General features: G+C 37.2%; 1 protein-coding gene across 1 annotated transcript in view; it reads left to right on the plus strand.

Moving 5' to 3' along the window:
* The window catches only part of CNTN1 (contactin 1), a 124,837-nt gene that overhangs the window by 36,954 nt on the left and 65,255 nt on the right, over positions 1–22,628 (plus strand). The window contains exons 2-3 of the mRNA XM_068189984.1: positions 13,743–13,875; positions 22,472–22,601. Of these exons, the coding sequence (XP_068046085.1) occupies positions 13,761–13,875; positions 22,472–22,601 (245 nt within the window). The 5' untranslated portion in view covers positions 13,743–13,760. The remainder of the gene's footprint in view (positions 1–13,742; positions 13,876–22,471; positions 22,602–22,628) is intronic.

Consider the following 22,628-nt stretch of genomic DNA (forward strand, 5'->3'; position numbering starts at 1 on the left):
TACTTATGTCCTGTGACTAGGATATTCCCCAGTCATCTCCTTGGTAAGCCATACAGGTTGAACAAGCAAAGTTCTTGCCATAAGGAATTTTCTCCACTTGTTTTGTATATACTTGTATATTTTACATTTCTCCATGCTTTTTTTTAAAGTCTCTTTAAATAAATGTCTTTCAGCATCTCAATTATTGATAGTGTTCATATATGAGTCATGCTAGTTCCAAGCAAATTTGCTTATTTCTAACAAGCAGATTCCCATGATACTTGTACTTCTTAGTCATTTAATCCCTAAGGGCCACACAGTTCTTTTAGCCACAGCATTGTCCTGGAAACCCCAGTAAAATTCCTTGTCCACTGTATCTGTTACAGGTTTTTCAGAATTGCTGCTGTCCAGAGAGAACCCATTCTGGTTTATAACCTCCATAATTTATTCCTTTTTGCACTGAATGCCTTAGTTTTCTAAGCATGGAAGAACACTGTGGCTGCTTTGTACTTACTGTTAATTACGTTTTTTTTTTTTTTTTAAACAGACTTTTGTCATTTGAAGTTATACCAGGAGTGAATTTACATTTACTTCCAAATGACAATTATTACCAAGCTGAACAGGTCTAAAACCTCTTCTTGTAATTTCTTTTTTCATGTCCTTCCTTTGGCACTATTACATGGGAGACCCAAGACTTCAGAGTTTTGTTTGTATCTTGCAGTTGCACGCCGACCTGGCAGCACGACCATCAATACAGTTCTGAAAGGGAGGACATCAGAAAGGAAGTTTCCTGTGTCAAAGTGACCCTGAAACATAGCCTCAAAGAGATATACTTTAAAGTCTCTTCTTGAATTGAAGGAAACTTTTACAATGCCTGCTGTAAGAGCTGTTAACAAGGGCTGTCAGACTTCCACCTGAATATTATTGTAACATCTAACCTGTGTCTGTTGGGAATTAGAAAGACAAGTGGGTTATTGTCATGGTTTGACATGGAAGTGAATTTTCTCAGGACGTTGGCAGTCAAACCAATCAGTGGTCAGGGTTGGATATTGGCATTTGGACTGACCACTGAAGGCATAGACACGCTTCTGAGAACACAGGGGTTAGAAGTAAGAACTCTCAGGGGAACCGTCTCTTTGGTTCTGGTCAGTGCGGGGTGCAGACCTCCCCTGCCCAGCCACGGGCTGGCTGGGGGAGGGGCAGCCATGCAGCCCAGGCTGAGGTAGGCCGAAGGGTGGAGGGACTGGAACCGGGCTAGACCCTGTGCATGGAAGGGTGGAGGAAATCTGGGATGTTTGTGTTCCCCCCCCAGAGTCTCTCTAGAGAGAGAGAAAGAGACAGCGACAGTGTCAGCAGTGCGCCGGCAGAGGAGAAGGAGAAGGGGGGGACAGTGCCCAGCTGTGGGAGCTGGAGTTCTGGGCAGAGATTTCAGCTCTCTGGGGAGTCTGAGACTTTTAACCCTTTCCTGGGAAATGAAGGCTTTGTAAAATATTACTCTTCCTCAATTTAAAGTAGAAGAGAGACAGTCTGGGATCTGAGATGTTAGAAGAAGGAGTTTTTTTGGTAGGAGGAGATGATAGAGTGGCTTGTGGCTGGACTTTTCTTTGTTAGCATAGACTGAACCAAATTCTCCTTCAACAGAGACTGCATTTTTAGGGGAATGCAATAGTGAGCCAAGACATTTGCTTCAGCGACTACCAGCACAAGAATGGAGAAGAACAGAAAAAAGCTGAGGAGGGTGTGGTGATGCCCTCGGTCCTCAAGAAGAAGATGTTCTCTGTTCTTAAGACCCTCGGCCCCAGGGGAGGAAGAAAATGGGGGGGACTGTAGTCCCAAAATGAGAAACTGAACTGTTGTCTCTTTTGGTCCTTGGCAAAGCATCCTTAAAGGAGCCCTATGAGCAGTCTGTCCGTGCACGGTGGTGAGAGCACTGTGACATGGAAAGGAGAGTGTCACACTGGCAGATTTTCTCCGGGCGGTGCCATGTGTGACATGGAAACACAGAAGGGTGGCAATTGTGTTTCCTGGGGGGGGTCTATGGTACAGGAGAGACTCCTCTCTCCCTTGATGGACTGAGTATTGATTATCTGAAGGGTGGCAACTTGATCAGGAGTCCCAGGTGGTGTCTCACTGTAGTTTTTTAGAAATTGAGTGAGGGGAGGAAGAGTGTTTTAGAAGGTCTTCATCCTAGATTTAGTGTGTGTGTGTCTTTTATAGTAGTAGTAGTTTAATAAAGTTCTTTTCTTTGTTATTAACCTTGGGCCTGCTCTGCTCTGTACCTGATCGCATCTCACAGCATTTATTTGGGAAGGTGCATTTTCATGGGGGTGCTGGCATTGTGCCAGTGTCAAACCGTGACAGTTATACACCACATAAGAAATGAAAACTAAAATGTGCAAAATCAATAACAAAACATTGATTGAAACACAAACAACCTGTTTAGAACCATCTTCAAGGTAAATATTCAGTTTTGAATATAAAGTTATTCAAAATATTTACAGATTTTAGTCAAATTCATTAAATTGTTTCACAGCAGCAGATGATCCCTTTCAGATCCCTCCTCAGAATTTATTTTATGATTTTGTTTTTTCATTTTATTTTAGCTAGATGGTTTCAATAAAATATATGACATGCTGGATTAGTCACTTTTTTTGATTTTCCCAGTTTTTACAGAGAGGGGGAACTGAGAAGCATTTTAAAAAAATTATTCCATTATCAGTCTCGATGAATAGTGAGACATAAGAGATGTAAAACTCAATGCCATTCCATCAGAAGGCAACCTATTTCCTGGTTACAATACCTTATAAATGTTTTTCAGCCTATTAGCTTTTGCTGCACAATGCTGCTATTACTTCTAACACCAATCACCTATATTTTTCCCCACACGTTCCTGCTACAATGCATCTTTCACAGTTCTAATTCTCTAAAATATCTAGTCTTTTTTTAAGACCATATTTTGAAACTTGTTGAAACTTGTTTCTAGTTCAATCTCTCTCTCAACAATGTCATCTCTATTCCATGGCCTTCCTAAGTCAGCATACCTTATCTCAGTGTTTGCATACAGATGTACAAGACTGTGAGAACTTTCTGTCAGGTTTTGAGAATTCTTTACAAATCTGTTTTTCACATCATTTATTTTAAAACATAATGGAATCCAAGAGCTCTTGATACTGGTCACTTAGGACCATCATCTTACCATTTCTCTCTGTATTAGATTCAGATGCATTTGGTGTTCATTGTAGGTTCACACTCTTTGCAAGAAAAATCCAAACTGCCAACCACAAACATTTAAAAAAAATACTAATGATGTGTTAGAAGAAATAATGTTTAGATATGCCATAAAGCATAAATTAGTGGTATTAACAGGAGCACTTAATGAAAAAATCTGACACATTATATGTTATAGGCACAGCACTATAATATTTTGTGAATAGTAAATTTGTCCACTAGTGACTGTTTTCTTCAAATTGTGTACTGGAAAATAAACGTCAAGACAGAGGAAGGATGATGGTAAGCAAAGGAATTAAATTCTCCTTACTTTGTTTTTTCTCCTCAATCGCTTTTCTTCACATAAGACACGGAGACAAGTCTGAAGTCACACAATTTACTGAAGAATATAGCAAAGTGTCTTAAATAATCTCCTCAACTGTAATCTCAGGTGTCAAATATGAGAGCAGAGATGAAGAGAATTTTTCTTTTTGTCTGTATCAAAAAAATCTGTTCTTGACCATGTTATAGTAGTCATAGACAAAGGGGAGTTTCCCCATGTAAATCAGGAAAAATCTAGCTTTTATTCAATTCTCATGTAAAGAAAGGGGTATATTAATGTACATTATTTCCCAATTCTTTGGTACATGCTCTGTGAGGAAATCTCGTGTCTCCTGGAGTGAAGTTTGCTGCACGTCTTATGAAATTCATCTTTTCATGATAATCTGATAACACTTTATTCCCATAGAAACCCTAACCTTGGTCCTGGGATCCTAAACCATCATGCTATTTCCTTTGTTCCACTGTGCTTCTACTTAAATCCTTCAGTACCAGTATGCCATACTGACAAAGGACTGTATGTTCCTATCGTTGTCATGTTTCTGCTGAGGAGTCCAAAGAATGATCTGCAAAAGCTTGGACTTGGGACCATGTGTTGGATCACAAATACTGAAATTTTATGTCTTCAAAATTGCCCTTATATTTCTGTGTTTGGTATAACAGGAAAGACAGATTACAGCATTAAAATAAATTACCAAAGCAAATAGTAATATAAAATGGGATATCTAAGATAATATTGACTCCTTGTCAAATTTCAATGTCTTATAAAAGGATTTTTGTGTTATACCATCAGCACAGAAGCTATCTGTGCTGTGACCTAGAGCTACTCTGTAGCTACTCTCTTATAAGAAGAAAAAGGTGATATTTAAAACTGTGATGCAAAATGTCTGGTTAGTTTAATTGTGTATATTGAATATTTTATAGTCATTTTCTCCACTAGAAGATTTTTTTCATACTGTTGGTACTGTAATGGAAATTGTAATTTTTTTTTTACCTAAAGAAGGCAAATACCCCCAAAGAATGTTACAGAAACAAACATTGTACATTGTACATTTAAAAGGTGATTTATTGTAATATTTTGTGAAATGGATATACTAAATGGCTACATTTGTGTTGATATAATGATTCATTCGACAGATGCATAGGCAGACCACAGAATGTAATATACAGCACTTCTGGATCACTACAAATAGCATCATCCTTCACATAGCCTTTTAAGATATTCTTACACATGCTAAACTGTGTTCTCATATCTCCATCAGTATGAGAGCACAGAGATTCCAAAGAAGGTAATGATGCTGTTTAATTTCTAGTATTGGTTACTGTGAGTAACACTTTGTCTGTTCTCTTGTCATTTCACCTGTACATCTGGGGGTAGTTTTATCAATGCTCTTTTTACAAATAAATTGAATATGAAAAGTACCTTACATGCCTCTCCATTTAAATTAGATCAATTAAGACAATTCGAACACTTTGGGGAAAAGGTCAAGGAAGGACAAAGGCAGGCATGATAGAAAGTATGTGTAAAAGTTAATGAATTAAAGCATAATTTGTAGATCCACTAGCATATCACCAGAGCTATTAGAATATATGCTGATTACTTTGCTTTTACTGGGTAGAACAATGTCTGCAGGTGATTGTATGCTTTTCTTTTTCTTAGGTAATGGGAAAGTATGATTTCTTATGTCAGGTGTAGTAGTTTTGGCGCAGGGATTTCCAAAGGCTCTTCTATTGGTATATGTCCTCGTGTCCCTCCTTGTTGACTAAGTGTTAAGAGAGATTTTGGTACATGCTGTGTACCTCTGAGGCTCTACTGGCATTGATAGGTTACTCATGTATGAAAAGTGTCAACTGACAATTAGGAGGCAAGAAACTAAGCTTTCAAAAAAATTAGTTTTATTCTTTTTTTTTTCTTCCCAAAAATCTGAAGACTACAGAAACAATGCTTTAGTTGTAGGTCATGGAACCAATAGAATGAAACCATTACTTGTCTGCTAAAATCTCCAGAGTACAGCTAAGCCTACCTCATGAGTATGTATCCTTGAAAAGTAGTCTTTAAAACACAGAGGATCTTTGAAATCGTGATGGCAGCTCAAACCTATAAAAAACGCCAATGGATCTCACCAACATCTGTTCTGAAATGTGTACGCTTAAAACCAAAAGGCACAAATAATGTATTGTTCCAAAATCCACCAGCAAGTTCTAGTAAACATTGAATTGATTTTCCTTTTTCTCCTTTTTGCAGCTGCTAGTCTGATTCAAACTGTTTATTCATAGGATGAAAGACATGTTTTTAAGTATTCTCAACAGTTCCAAGTGATTGATGTAAATTTAAAAAATGCTACTCTGATTTCAAGAGAGTTGCTAGGAAACATGCATTTTGAAGATGAATTTTCCCACAGAGCTTGTCTTTGGCTGTATAATAAGTAGTATGTTATAGGGTGTCCTGAGTTGCAGATTATATGGATAAACTGTTAATTTTTTTATATATAAATACATCTGCTGTGAACTTATTGAATATACATGATTCATTCCAGTGTCTCCATTTACCGATGAATAACAATGTATTGCTAAGTTCAAGAAAATGTAAAAATCAAATGAAAATGCCAAGAGCATGATAAAGATTTTTAAAGTCTTCGTTTCGTTTTTCTGAAACAAAATGATTGTTTTTTCTTAGAAAAGGATGTCTTTAAGATTTAATTTCAATATTATGTTCTGATTAATATTTTTTTTATTTTATAAACTTTAACAAAATTTAAAGCTCAGAAAAATAACATCAGTTATACACTTCATTTTTCTCAAGAAGTTAATGTGTTTTGTCCCTTAAAAGTTATTGGCCAAAGTAACCTAAAAATCTGTGTTATCATGAAGGAATACCCAGTTTTAGTAATGGATATATATTTATTTATTTAGTGGCTGATGTTTTTTCATGCTGATTTTAGATACTTGGATATGTTTGGTTAACTTGGAGTCAAATTTAAACTGCTTGGTCTTTAAGACACAATTGGAAGCTAATTGTACGTATGGGAACAGAGTAGTATGCTGTTCTGCGGGATGCTTGGGACTAGGAAGGAGGTTTATTGCTGAACTGTTTTACCAGGCAATCTTTAATCAGCAAAGCCCTTACAGCAAGCTTTCAGAAAAGTGAGTGATGACTGTGAGTTATGACAGTAGTAAGTGATCTTTTTCTTATTTATTACCTTAGAAGAAAGAGCAACTAGTTGCTGGTAGAGCAAATGGTGTGGATAGGGACTGTCTGACCCTCAGTTGCTGATGTGTGAATTAAAGACAGTGTGTAAGTACCACTAAGGAAGACTTCATGATCTGGAAGTATTTCAAAATTATGTTTTTGCACCTGCCTAAAGAAAAGTTACTCAACTGTATTAATGATTAATAGTAAAGATGAGTCTTTGAGTTTACCACAAATTAGAAGATGCCTAAGGTTCCTGAAAATATGTGTTTGTAATAGTATTACCAGATGACCCTTTGTTACAGAGGTTTTGATTATCTGAGCTGTGAGGCCCTTGTAGGGAAGAAAATTAATATTGATTCATAATGGATCAGTGGATGCAAGTAAGAAAAATAAGACATATTATTAGTTGTGTTTATTATTAAAACTATGAGGACAAAATAACAAAAAGACAAAACAGAGAGAAATAATGAAAATGGGAAGGATGATGCAGCCTCTTGGTGCATTCTTCCTCAAGTGCAGGACCTGTATTTGTCTTCATTGAATTTCAGACAATTCTTCTCTGTCCGTCTCTCCAACCTCCTGAGGCTCTTTTGAAAGGCTCACAGCACTCTGGGGCATCAGCCCTTCTGTCAGGTTTGTGTTGTCAGTGAACTTACTGAGGATGCATCTTCATCCAAGTCATTGATGAATACATTAAACCATACTGGGCGCAGTACTAGTGACAGGACTCCAACTAAACCCTGTGCCACTTGTTATGATACTATGGGATCTGCTGTTCAGCCAGTTCTCAATCCACCTCCCTGTCCACTGATCCAGCCTGCACTTCTGGAGCTTTCCTATGAAGATGTTATGCAAGACAGTGTTGCAAACCTTGCTGAAGTTGAGCTAGAAAATACCCACTGCTCACCCTGCATTCATCCAGGTAGTTGTTTTATTGTAGAAGGCAATGAGATTGGTCAAGCATGATTTTCCTTTAAGGAATCTTTGTTGCTACTCTTGATTGCTTTCTTATCATCTATGTGGATAGAGATGGCATGAAGCACTAGATAGCTTTCTGAGGATTGAGGTGAGGCTGACTTTTTTGAAGACCAGGGTGGCCTTTGCTTTCTGCCAGTCCTCAGGGACCCTTTCTGATCACCACAACCTTTCAAAGATAATTCCTAGCAGCCTTGTTAGGGTGTCCATCAGCTCTCTTTGAGCATCCTTGTGTAACCAGCATTCCCACTCCATTTAGCAATGGACTCACATTGTAGCCTTTGTTTTCCTTTTGTTATTGGTGCAGTTGAAGAATCCCTTCCTGTCTTCCTTGTCATCTTTGTCCAGATTTAATTCCAGATGGTATTAAATTCCAGATCACCTCCAAGATACTGGTTCTTTGTATTTCCAAGCCAATATTTATTAAGCAAAATCAGAGCTGGTTGAGTTATCCAGTAGTGATAGCATCACTTGCTAATTTAGCCTTTTAAAATATATTAATAAACTGATTCTGGGTTTGGTTTTTGGTTGGTTTTTTTGGGGGTGGTTTTTTTTTTTTAATTTTTGGTTACTTATCACTTGTAAGCATTTAAAAAACATTGAGTTATTGGAGGGGAAGAATTAGACTGCATGTTGCTCCAAGTTTATGCTTTTTTTGTTATGTCATTGCATTTTGTCCTTGAAATTGTAAATTGTGTTCAAGAAGAGTATCTTACTTACGGGCTATCAAATTGATGTTCTTTTTAGCTGGATTTCATTCATGTGAAAGGGATAGTGAAGCTATATTCTTTATATAAGATGAAGTGGAAAATATTAGAAGCACAACTGTTGGTGATGGACTGTTTGGGCCAGTGGGCAGTACTGTGAGTGGTGGATTTGAGATTCCATTTCCACTTGAACAAATCTGTCAAAAAGAAAGATTAAAATTAGAAATCATAAGGAAATGAAGTATTTCTACAAGCCTTTTTGAAGGGAACTAAAGTCACATTTGGACTTGTAAGTGAGAGCCAGCTAACACCTAAGATCTTCTGCAGATGCAGCAGTGCTGTAAGAGCAGGGCTGGCTTGGAACTTTGCTTACAGCAATCCCAGACCACTGGAATGAGACAAATCTGTGCAGTGGCAAGGAACTTGACTGTCATCACTTTTCCAGTAATAGAGAAAGCTATAAATGCTAGTGGCTAAAGTATTGGCTTCAGAAGTAAATTGAATTGTGTGTGGGTGATGGTTGAGAAGCCAGACTTATGAACAAGATTCAGTGCCCTTTTTAATGGCACATTTTTACCCAGATTGTCAGAACTCGTTCATTAATCACAGAATTAATTTGCAAAGGCCAAAATAGCAGAAAAGGACAAAATGTGATAAAAGAAATAATATGCAATGTATATAATTATATATTTAAATGAAACATTTTGTGGTATTTCTACATACTGAGCAAACTAATAAGATTTGTGAGGAGTAACTTATCATAGGAAAAAAATGTTAAGTCTGTTAAGAAAATAGAGGATGAGCAATTACGTGCTTACAAAAACCATTGAAAGAGTCTGAAGTAAAAACAAATACAAAACACTGATTAGGCTGAAGTATTGTGTGACTCCTAAAAGACTTTGATTATAACTTGCCACTGTGTTAATTTGCGAGTGAATTATTGCAATTATATACATTTATTTTTTGAAAAAGAGTAGAGAACCACATATTTCTTTGAGATTCTTGTATCTATTTACAGTCTAATCTGGACAGAATCTCTACCAATTCTAAAACTTGAATGTCTATAATTATCATAATATACCAGGAAATGAGGATAATAACAAGCATCTTGATTTACCTCTTCTAGCTAACTGTACCATGCCAGAGCTCCTAAACACTTTCTTCTGCCCCCTCTCTTCTCCTTCAGCACTTGGGGTTCCTGACTGGAGCCCGGAGTGGATGTCGGGGGCTGATGCAGTAATCACGCTGCTCCCACACTGAAAGCCTTGACAAGCGAGGTTCAGGAAAGCTCTTCCATGGTAAATGTTGAGATTTACTGACAGAGGCAACTGGTAATTCTCATATATTTTTATCTAACTATGTCTCCTTCACTTTCCCTCTCTGCCTTCTTTTCTACTGGCCCTTTTGGGTTGGTTTATTGCTTCCATCTTCCCATAGATACTACATATCCTACATGACATTCCTTCCCTCTCTAGTGTTGAGATCTTTTCTTTGTCTTCTCTTCACCCCTACAACATCTCCTACTGTTGCTCTGCTGTCCCTTGTCTATCCCTATCCCTTCTTGATTTCAAATCTGGTAGATTATGTACCTTGTTTGTACTGCCTTTGATCTTGAAAATCTTTATTCAACTGACTTCAATTACCTGCTGTTTGTAATTTCTTTTTGTGTCTACCCTATAAATGTTTTATGTCCTTGCAAAATGATGATGTCATCTGCATGTTTGGATTTAGCAGGGAGGTGATGGAAGACACCGTCTGCTTCCATAGCTCTAAAATAGGTGTCTTTTTTTCTTTAATAAATGTCAAAGGGCACTGCAGATCTGAAGAAAGCCTCACACAATATGGCAGAAAATGTAGACATTTTCCTAAAGTGCATTTTGAGAGATTAAAGAATCTTTACAATTGGATACTATAGAGAGACAGGTTTACCCTTGTGTCCTGGGAACACCTCTCATCCTAATGAAGCATCATGAGACACTGCAAGCCTCCAGAAGCATTCTGGCAGGTCCCTGTGTTCAAAATTAAACATGCTTCTCATTCAGCAACCAATGCCCCAGTTTTTTCCACCTCCTTTGGGGATTGCACTCCAGACAGCTCACCAGAGCTTGTTTTTTTTTTTTGAATCTAGCAAAGGCTAGTAGGGGTGACTGGCTCTTTTGGGAAATGGTAGATTTGAAAGGGACCTAAGTGTGTTAATGAGCATTAGTTAGTAATTAAACATGGCATGGTTGCAGTTAAATGCCTTCTCATTTTAATACATATTTTTAAAATGTCTTACTTGTTTGCTAAAGTTGTGATGCTTTGTTTGGAAGAAGAAGGAAGTATGTTGAGGTTTGTAGTCACTGCTTTTTCAGAGGAGAAAAGTGACTTGGCTGTTCATTTGTTCAGGAATGATTTTTAATTAGGCAGCAATATCCCTCTCACTCTGCAAAGAAAAAAGATTGAGAGCTGTAGAGCAAAAGTAGATTGTGTTGCCTGAGCACTGCAGCCCACAGTGCTGCCTCCAGCACGAATGCTGCTACCTCAGATACGCCAGAACGACTCCTTGGGCAGCTGGGTGGTAACACTGTGCACAGCTCTACCACCTGACACACACAGCAATAACCTGTGTGCTGTCTCATCTCATAGCAGCCAGTTCTGCCAAAATTCAGCAGAGCGATGTGAAACAGCTTCTCACCCACAAGCTGAGATGAATCAGGAGGGATGGCTGTGCTATATATACAGAACCCACTCAACCGAAATAAGTGATAGTAGGGAAAGGATTTAAATCCTGGCAGGGTGGATATTTTTGTCTCTGAATAAGATAAAGTATTTATAGCATTTACTGACACAATTCTTATTTACTGCAATTGGAGCCTTTGTTCAAAGCTTTTTTTCTGAGCCGGCAAAAAGGGATTTTAGGAGAACTAGAGGACATTGTATCTTTCCAAAATCCAACCTAAATTCTGCTGAAGAGAGGGAGGAGGGATCTTCCAACTCTGACTATAATGTCAGAGAACACAGTGCTTTTAACAATCTCCTCTATCAATACACTTGAACACAGTTATTATCGTCATGAGCTGCTGTGTAATTACCATTGTTCCCTAAAGAGTTCCTGTTTCTTCGCTATTTAATTATATGCATTATTTCAGCATAACTATGCAATTTACTCATGTCATTTGGAAACAAATGTTTCAGGCAAGGCAGTGTCATATCACAAAGATGTCACAGTCTGGGCATGGCTGCTGGAAAAGTATACAAAGTCATTTCTTGATCAAGCCTACCACTGTCTTCTGGATGAATCATACAGACACAGTAGTTTATATGCTGGCCAAGGTAGATGCCTGAAATAGTTGTGGATGTCCTTTGTGTGACAGAATCTGAAGAAACTTTAGTGCCAACAGAAGTGGGAAGGTAAAGACATTTAGTAAATCTTTCTTCTTGGATCCAGCTACAGTAAGCATATGTGTTTGTTGCCAATCTAAGAGCCTTTTTCTAGGGAATATTTCTAAATAAATCTCACTTCTGGGGAATCAGTGTTTAACTCTTATCTGTCTTTTGCTGAGCACAGTTTTCATGTAACAGCCATAATTTTAGGATCATGTAGCTTTTAACTTTTTATTAAGGATTTATCCTGCTTTAAAAAAGGGAAAAATGTGACGTGCAACAGCTCCTGTAATTTCTGAGCCAGAAGATTTTCTTGTGATATTTCTTGTCATTTTCCTGCATTATGAGTTTATCAAAACACTCTTGAAACTCTGTTCTAAAGAAAGTTAACTGTTTGAGGCATGTTCAAATGAACATCTTAGCATTTTTCTGAGAAAGAGGGGACAAGTAAAAGGCCCCAGTGGCCAAGATGCCTTCCTAGCCACCTCAGGGGGAGATGTGAGAAACATACACTGCAGCAGGCATGTCTTACAGCAACTCAGATGAGAGGCTCTTTGTAATAAGGGCAGGATTTATCCTGACCATACTTAGGGAGTCAAGTGTATTTGTACTTGTGCTTTATGATTTAAAATTGCCCCTTTCTTGATGTTGGAAGTGGGAAATGGGACAGTTTCAAAGCAAAATTTAAAATATGTGGATTTTGGAAATGAAGAATTTAGTAAAAATTTTGACGTGGAAAGGACAAGTATCATGGTAAAAGGTGGATGTCACTGTCAGAATCATCAGGAGCATTGAGACTACACTTTGCAAAAAATGACAATGCAATATTAGAATCATAGAATCATTTAGGTTGGAAAAGACCTCTTGAGATCATTGAGTCCAGCTTCTAACCCAGAACTGCTCAAGTCTACCACTAAATAATGTCCCTCATCTACAGGTCTTCTTTTTTTAGCATGCACCATGTTCTGGGATGCATATTACTGAAGGGTGTTTAAGTATGTATAAGCATATTTTATAATGAAATAGTAACAAAATGAACATACTGAGGGGACTGGATGATATCAGCATGTGCCTGAGATACAGTATTCTGTCAGTGATAAGCTGGAAACCTTGCTTTGTGTGAAGTTCTTAATGAGTGCTAGAGCAGAACCAGTCAAGAAGCAAGAACAAGGTGTGATGGATGTAAAGGATGTATTTTTATATTTGTGAAGAAATCCATCAAAAAAACTTAGAGAATTGCACACTGCAAACATGATGACACATTTCCCTGAAGAGATAGATAATAGTCTCTAGCAGGAAGAAAAAAGCTAGCAAAATATTCTGATTGGAAGTAGTAACAAATCTTACAGAAGCATCTGAAAAATCATTTACAAAACCTTAGAATATTTAAAAGAAACTGCATGCTTTTTTAGCTTGGCTTTAGTATATATACAGGCAGAGTTTCTCCCATATGGAAAAGAGAAACCTTTGAAAACAACATTACAATAATGATTATATTCAGTATTTAAAAAGAAACTCATAAAAATATAACCACCTTTGTGAAGGACCATTAATTCTATACTAAAAGTTTAAAATAGTGATATACTAGACAAAATGGATCTGAAAGAGATGCATGTACTTTAGTTTCACTGTAGTCTTCTTTTTACAGACTTTGAAGTCATGAATTGAAATGTAGTATTTACTGAGATGGAGGATAGAATCCAGAAGAGAAGTGTAAAAAAGGATATTCAGTTTTAACATTTACCATATTATACTATCACCAGAACATCTGAGTACTCTGAAACAGAGTGCTTTCAGAAAAATAGATATAACTAATTTGATCCAGAAATTCTGATGATGCATTTATTATTCAAAAGATTCTCTCCTATATTAACTGTTAAGTATTCAGTTTAGTCAAATCATCTGCCAGGCCAAATATGATATGAGATAAAGCCTTGTGTCAGAGTTATTGACTCTCTCTTCTTTCTCTGTAACAGGCATTTTTAGTTCTCTGAATGATGGTATTGCAGTGCACAATTCCTTTTGAGATAATGGCTGAACGGAAGATAACCATTTGGTTTTTCATCTGTCATCTTATTACACCCTGTTTTGTCTACTCCTTGGCAGCAGGTAAGATGATCTCCTGTGTTAATTCCTTAAAATAATTGTTAGTTTCATGTGTTTCAAGGATACTTAGAATGTTTGTATGGCTTTAATTTATTTGTGCTGATACAACAAACTACTAAATGTGAACAATGAAACTGGCAGGGAGCATATTTATTAGAATGGCTGCCATAATAAAAAGTTTGAAAAAAGACAGATCTGGACTTTAAATTTGGCATTGTCTAATTTGATACACAGAGTGAAATCTTTCTCTCGATTATAAAATCATATCAATTGTCTGTTGTGCACAGATGATCAACATGTTTAGAGTAATGAAAACCAAAATTCTATATTATTGATACCATCTAAAATTCATAATTTTTCAGAAGCCCACTGTAGTGGTAGTTTTTCGTAAGCCAGTGGGGTAGTTCTGCATATTCTGATTTCAGTTTTTTATTAAAAATTGCAATTTTTTTCATGAATAGAGGTGGCAGCATAAATAATAAAACATTCTGGAGTCATATTTCTAGCATCTGCATTTAGAGAAATGTTTGCAATTGAAATTTGAGTTCCATTTTAAGAGATAGAGGGAGGTCTGTGAAAAGGCAAAATTCCAATTGTTCCAAACAACTTTGAGATTTGTAAAGCTTGTTTCAGATTTCCATGCCAATTTAAATGAATGCTGGGCTTTAGTTGCTGGGATGAATTTTTCTGTTAGCATAAACACAGCATGCAAAAAATATTGACCAATATTTGAAAAGTGCAAACATTGTGTAGTAATGTTATGGTTATTTTCAAGGTAGGCTTTAGACCGTTCCCTACTTTGAGGGTCACAAAATTGCTTAATCTGGGATATCATTTCAGGCATTGCCTCAATTTCACTACCATAAGACCATATTCCTCATTACTGAGTCAAAAAATCTGACTTACACTGTGATGTAAGCTCATTGCGTTTAAGAAATTAGTCCAGAGCTCACAGGGTGATTTCTGGTTTAGCAGGAACATTACATTATTCTATGGTTTTGAATGCTGTTCTTTAGTCCACATCTGAGTTTGATGGAGGATTTACTGATGCCTAATAAAAATCAATATCTTCAAAATATATTTGCTCTGTGTTTCAAGGGTTTTTTTCTTTTGTTAAGATATAAAGCTTGCTGATAGAAGCAAAATAAAAACCTTAAACTCACCACTTTAATTCAATATTGGGCTTTCCTGAAAGAATAAAAATATTAATTAAAAAAAGACTGAAGTGCTATCAGTAATGTTACACACATGATTTTGGTCTGGATCTGTTGACATCAATCAGCTCCAGTAGCCCAACAAGTGCTGGACACTGATGGGTGAAAGAGGTGAGTCAGTCAAGAAGAACAAATGTTCAGGTAATTTTTTGACAGGCAGGATCAAATCATTAGTGTTACTGTGTATTCTGCACATCACAATTGTGCCCATTAGCCAAAAAAACCTTGGCACCAGAAGTTAGGTGCTGGCAAGTTCCTGAGAATGGCATTGGAAGGTCATGTGCTGTGAGGGTAACAAATGAGTGACAGAGGAAGAACAGAGTGGGCTGTCATGACACTGTGTGCAGCATGAGTGCACACTGACACTGTCATAGCAAGGCTCGTTTGATCTCTCACTGGACTGTTGTTCTTGGCACTCTTAGAGACCCACAAACTAGATAGGAGCCATTGGTGTGAAGGATTGTGAATCCAGGGCAGGTTCTAATAGTGCTGTGACCGTTCAAACACATTTCCTAACTTATCTCCTGGTATGGAATAAATACTTGCTTTCATTTTTCATCAAAAGCCAAAGTTAAGAATTGTGACCATTTCTAAAGGTATTGCATCACCCTCCAATGTGGAAGATTCCTAGTTTTATATAATCAGAGGGTGTTTGTTTCTGCAAGGCTGAGTAGTGAACATGCTCTTTGCTCCTGGACCTGCTCTACTTCACATAAATAATTAAATAACCTTTTGAGTGTAGTGAAAATCTGCTTCTGTCATCTGGGGTTTATGGTACCTATCTAGGTTATATAAATCTGGTGTTGCATTCTTTGCTCAGCCCCACCACTTGAATCTTGCTGGAGGGTTTCTCATTTCAAATAGGCTTGAGAGCTGCTGGCAATTACTCGTAATTGTCTTGAATGTATTTCTTGGCAATGAAAATGCCCTTGTATCCAGAAAATATTTATCTGCAGTAACCAAGATGAAATATAACAGGTTGCTTGGAAGTGTTCTCAGTGTGGTTAAAAATTGAAAGATAGTGAAGAGAAAGAAGGAGCACAAGTAGAGCGATCAAGTCAAGTTCTAGGAGGTGTTCTTTCACACAGGATGTTATCAAGCGGAATGCTGTCAGTGTCAACAGTAATGGAGGATGTGTAAAATGGGGACAGTTTTTGAGAAAGATCATGAGTTCTCATTAAAATAGCAAGACAGACCAACTTCCAGAGTGAAGAGGCAAGGTAACTGGAAGCATATATTGAAAGCAGAGTATTTAAGAAGTTCTTTTATCACCTTTTAGCAAAACAAGCTTTCTCTGGAAGTATATTTGTCTCCTCTTGCCTTCTGCAGTGCTGGATCCACAGTTCTAGGTTGTTCCACTCTGTAAATTGCCTTTGGCAAGCACATCTGTGACTTTGTAGTCTAGGTTTTTGCAATCCATGCTTCCTGAACAGACCTACAATTATATTAACTACTCTGGACCCAGGAAAGTGATAGCTTGCAGATACATTGTTTTGAGATGTCTCACACTATGGGTGTCCCCAAGTGCAAAGATATCAGACAAAAAAACTGAAAATATGCGGAATTCATGTATTTGACTGAGCATTGAGAGCCTTCAGACTTTAACATCTAGAAGTATTTGGGAAATAGAGAGCTAGCAACCTGAAGCTGCACTGACTTGAGATGTTCAGAATTGGGCCTGAAGAGATGACAGGTGTTCTGGGACTCTAAAAGCTGATGGGTTTTACTATTTTTTAAAATTGTTCTTTTTCTCACTGCAGGAAATTCTAAAAAGAAAAATCCCAAAGTGAAATACATATGTTTTTAGAATTTTAGAGTTTGCTTTGGAGCAAACACCTTGTTTTTTTTAGCCAGTTCTGTTTTGTGGTAGTTAAAGGCAGAAATTGAGAACTGTTACATTGACTGGTCATTTCTCATCCGTGGTGAATGTGCATTTACTTAACTGAAGGGAAGCAAAGATTTTATGAATTACTGCATCAAAGGTATAGGCAGAGATCATCTGCAATGAGACAGGAACAGTATTTATTTTCCAGGGAAATTATTGCTTGAAATGTAGTCTTGCAGATATAAACTGGTGAAAAAGCCATAAATAATTCGGTCTTCCACTTACTGATAGAACAGACAGCTGTTACAAGAGTTGCTTTTCTGAGTGCACTTTGAGTAGTGCAAGGCAAATGAGAGCAGCAAATCACTCCTCAGAGAACATGTCAGTGATTGTCAGTCCACTGCCAAAAACGTTATTTCATGCCTGTTAGTGATAATATTTGACTCTTCTCCACTTCCCCCTGACATTTCTCCAATGCACTTCCAAGTTGCCTTTGACTCCCCTTTAGATTCATGTCCTGTTGCTAAGTCTGAATTTCAAACTTATCTGTCATCCTCTACTTCCCATGTAAATCAGTGAACTCAAGTGTGTCTTCAGTTGGGATACTAATCTATCACCAAAAGAATTAAGACTGTTCTTCAGCTACAGCTTGTTTTGTTCTTCCAAAAGACTAATAAAAATCTGCAAAGACCCTGTATTTTATTGTGCTTAATGAATACTAGATTACATTTGTCTATGAAAGGAATCAATAGTGAAAAATGTCCCTCTGATAATATGTTTCTCATAAAATATTCAACTTTTTATCTTGGGATTTGATAGTGCAGAGCTAGAAAGTATCTGAGTTTGGGTCAGATAATGCCTTAGAAGGCAGCTTGTCACTCTAGTAAACTATTCTGAATTGTGCAAAATGAGGCAATAGTCCGGGGTAAAAATGTCAAAACCCTTCTGCTTTTTAGGTAATCAAATTTCCAAAAATCGCTAGGAACTGAAACTTCAGAGAAGGCAAGGAAAGCAAGAAAGCCAGCAAAATGCAGAGCCTCTCAGTGCAAGACAGTTGTTTTGAGGAGTACATGGGGATGCTGTTAGACAGCATGCTGAATTTCTGAGTGTGTTGCTGATACTTTATATGCACCAGGAAGGCTTGTGTGGGGAGATTGTGCAGAGCAATTACTGCACTTTAGCTTCATCCCTAATTTGCTGGTCACTGCCTTTCCCAGGGGATCAACATGTTAGGCTCTTCAGTCACTTCTGAACTAACACTTACATTTTTGAGGAAGAACCACCTAAAGATTTAAATATTGACTAGGCAAATGGAAATATGTTTAAAATACAATAATTGGTATTGGCTGACATTCCCCTTGGCAGTATGAAAAGACAAGAAAACTGTACCCTGTTAGGCACAAGTGGAGAAACTTGCTCTGCTAGGGGCTGGAGCTTTTCATACTTGAAACTTACTGTAAAGGAGGAACTATGTCATTAACTATGGGGCTCTTCAATGTCCTCACTGGCACATAGGAAATAGAAGTAATTCTCCTGTTCCTTTGGGTCCAGAAAAATAGAGGCAGCCTTCTCAAAGTCAGTCTTAGTCTTTCATATAATATGAAGTGAGAGTGCTGGAGTGGTTACCTTTTCTGTTTGAGTGCTGACTGGTTCTTGGAAAATGATTTGCCTTTAGCATCTTGATGACTTACACTTATGATGTACCCCTCTCTTCTTCATCATCGTGATGCTACATTATGAATTTTTTCAACATGAACATATTACTGCTTCAGCACATAAGCTTCCCATGAGTTCCAAGTACAACTTTTCTTGCATGATTTAGAGAATTAAAAAAAAGAACAAAAAAAAAAAAAACAACCGATCAAGTCCTCAAACCTTAAATTATTTATGCTTGGGCATTTTCCAGAACAGTAGGTTCAAAAAGGCATTTCTGAACTGGGAGCTAGAATCTACATTATTTAAAGCTTTTTATCACAACATATAGAATTACTCACATTTTCTAAAGAGAGATAATAATTTTCTTCCAAAAAAAGAAGTGGATGAATATACTTAATGCCTGTTTACCTTGTCTGTCTTGTCCCTGCTTGGATCTTAGAAGACCATTTCATACTACTGCTGAGTGTCTGATATTTGTAAATAAATAATCATAATATGTTTGGTGATCACAGTGCTCAGAAATGTGGAAGTGTCATTTTATGTTCCTGCATGCCTGATGGAGATACTTTGGCTTTCCAAAATCCCAGACCATCATGTTATTGATCATGAGCTTCTCAGACATGGGTGGGTCCTCATTTCTCTGACATATTGAAAACAGCACAGGATCTGCTTCTAAATATCAAATGGTTTCTGGACTTGCAAGGCTAATGCAGAACCTGACAACTTAGTTAAACTGATAATGAATGACTCCAGGGCTCTTATGTACAGCATCCTTTAGCACTCAAGGTTAATCTAGCCATGCGCCATGTCAACAGATCTTTGTCCCTCTCTCATGTTAAAATATGTAACTGGATACAACACTTTCAGGTAGATCAATACTCACACCCAACAACTATCTCAGACAGCCACTTTTGGCAATGTTAAGTGCCAGGGAAATAGATAGGTGTACAGGAAACACAAAGAGAAGGAGAAGACTTATTACAAAATGTCACTTGGAGAATGAATGATATGACCACCTTCCAGAGAAAAAGATTCTAATACAGGATCTGTAATCTCGTCAGTTGAGGAAAGATTTTCTTGGCCTTTGCACAGATTTCCTAATTTTAGCAATATTGAAAGGTCTGAGTCTTGTTTTCAGAATTCACTGAAGAATGCCTCTAATAGTCAGTTGATAGCTTCTGCTCCAATTTAAAATACAAATCACAAGAAATTTACCCAAAACATAGGGCACTCTTTGAGAGGTCAGATAATCCATCCTCTTGTCTAAAGCAGGACCTAAACATAGGAAATGTGCTCTTCATTACATCCTCAGTTTTCCTAATATATCTATTTTCTTCTTCTTTATCTACTTCTCTTTTCCATGTAGGCACAACTTCAGTGAGCTGATGCTTTTACTTGTACTCTTAGTCTTCCCTTTGTCACTCTGCAAACTTTGTCACACAGTCATGGTACTTCACTTAAAGTGGGAACATTTCTTGAAGATCTTTTCACAACCCCTTTCTCTTTTCTCCCATGTGCTGTTTCATATGACTGGTCCAAGCGTGATCTTGTGGCTGAGAATGAAAGGTTTATTATTTATTAAATGCCAGATTTGCCATGCCTGAAATTCAGTGTGCACATCTTATTCTGTGCAGACAGACACCTGAAACCAAATTCATAATAGATTGCAGCAGAAGTGCCTTTCTAAAACACATTTGATAGGTGTGAGAAGCAGGCATTCACTCAGTATAATTAATAGTGCTTGCAGCATTAAAAATGCATACCATGAAGTACCCAAGTCTTCTGTAACATCATTTGAGTTTTAAAGTGAAGAGTCAGCTGCATATGATATGGCTGTTTGGTGCTGGAGACTGTTGTTATTCTGTGCTCATATTTAAGAACTGCACAGAACATGCCATCAGGTTTCTGGCTTAGTCATTCCAGTCTCTCAGCAAGTATGTGAATCTTGCCTTTTCGGTCTGAAATTAGTTCTTCTTTTGGTCTAGCAATATGTAGATTTTTATACTGTGTTGTGCTTTAAAATATGAACAAAAGCAGACCGTTGTTCAAAAGCTCTGCCTTTCTAGCTGCTCTTCTTTGCTTCTTTGAAAGAATTCTCAATACATTAATTAGTTTTAAAAATTAAGTTGCCTGACCATGTATTTCACATCGTAAAAGTGTCTTCTGTACCTGCTTCTGTCCTCAAGGGAAATGGTGACTTTTTAACCCCAGATCTGAAGTTGAAAGGGAACTTTCTTTTTATCTGCAAGCAGTCTTCTTCTAGTGCTGAGATCCAGAGTCCATCTATGAATAGGGAATTTAGAAATAATTAAAAAGATATCTGCAGAAAGAGTGTTTTATTTATATGTGGTATTTTTACACGGGTATAAATCACATTCCTTAGGTATATAGAGAGACTCTTCTTTTAGAGGATTCCTAAAAACTGTCTAATTTAGTCTAAAATGTTTTAGGACCAAACACAGGACTTTTAAGGGCATGAGTACAAAGTCATAATTTGATTTAAGAACATTCATCTTTTACATTGCCAGTTTATTTACTGATCTGAGATTTTTTTAATTACAAGACATGTAGCAAATTTTCACAGACAGCACAGATACTACTGCAAAATGTTAGGATTTTTCCATCCTTAACCATTGCTTTTGAAAATAATTTCCATCCTTAACCATTGCTTTTTAGTTAAATTATTCAGCTGTCTCTGAAGATCTTATTAGTTAAAGCTGTGTTTGTTTTGTTTCTTGTGTTTCGCTTGTAATTCAAGGTTCTTGCAGTCATTTTACAAGTCTCTGGCATCTCTAGGATTTGAAGCAAGGCTCTGAATTTGAATGGAAAGTGAACCTCTTAGCAATCATGTATTCCTTTGTTCTCCCATGAATTTGCTTACAAGTGTCCATACTATTATTTCAGTCTCAGTAGAGACCTGTGAGAATTAGACAACTGTGTTGTCTCAAAATTTTATCTATATGGAGCATCCACAGCCTCCTCACAGAGTCATTCTGTACCTAGAATGCATATTTGACATTTTCACATGAAAAAAACCCTGTTACTTCCTGGATTTACTGAGAAGAATTTTCCCAATTCATTGCACCTTTGCTCTTAGTCTTGCTTCTTAGACCCCAAAGAGCAACCTTGTGTGCTTGGAGGAGATAAAGGAGAAGGGAGTGCAGCAGAGGTGGGCAGACCCTACCAACTTTACAACAGCATCCACAGATGAAGGATAAAGATAATAAATACAGTTTGTGTTCAAACCTGTTTTACATTTATTTACCTTAAAGTGCTTGACTTTCCAAACTGAAATTATTTTCAGTGTAGGACCTTTTAGCTTCAAAGGAAGGACAGGTGTGATCTGGAAACAATATAGTTTTTGGCTTTGATACCAAACATATAAGGGTTTTTTTGTCTGATGTAGTAAAGATTATTTCTAAACACATAAAAGCATTGGTGATTATTAGGCTATAAGATCAGGAATAACTATGGTTAGTTGTTTTGGATGTAGACCTTTTTGATCAGAATTTGTTGGTCTCTGTGAAGTAAGTTGGTCTCACTGTATTTCTAAGGGACAATTCTTCAGTTCCTAATTATCTCCACTTCTGGCCTAAACAGTGACAAATAATTAATTTCATCAGAGAAGGCACAAGGTAGTATTAGAAGAAACAATACTATATAATAATAATAACACTTGCAAAGTGTGAGTTACTTTGGTTCTCAGAAGGCAGGAGTCTGTGAAGGACAGACAGCACTTTTGTTACCTGTACTGCTCCAGTTTTGCTGAAGAACATAGAATTTAACTTCGGGTGACTCATTATTTTACCTTCACATTTTGATTTTTGAATGTGTGATGCAAATTCATCTTCAGTTTGACTGCTAGTTAAAAAGTGCTTAATTTGAAACTCCATCCTGTTTTCAGAGGAAGGAAACAAAGGTTATGGACCTGTTTTCGAGGAGCAACCTATTGATACTATCTATCCAGAAGAATCTTCAGATGGACAAGTTTCAATGAACTGCAGAGCTCGAGCAGTTCCTTTTCCAACTTACAGGTAATAGCTCCTATTTTGATTTTCAAA

Source organism: Anomalospiza imberbis, chromosome 5 (assembly GCF_031753505.1).
Source record: "Anomalospiza imberbis isolate Cuckoo-Finch-1a 21T00152 chromosome 5, ASM3175350v1, whole genome shotgun sequence".
In the NCBI taxonomy this organism is placed as follows: domain Eukaryota; kingdom Metazoa; phylum Chordata; class Aves; order Passeriformes; family Viduidae; genus Anomalospiza; species Anomalospiza imberbis.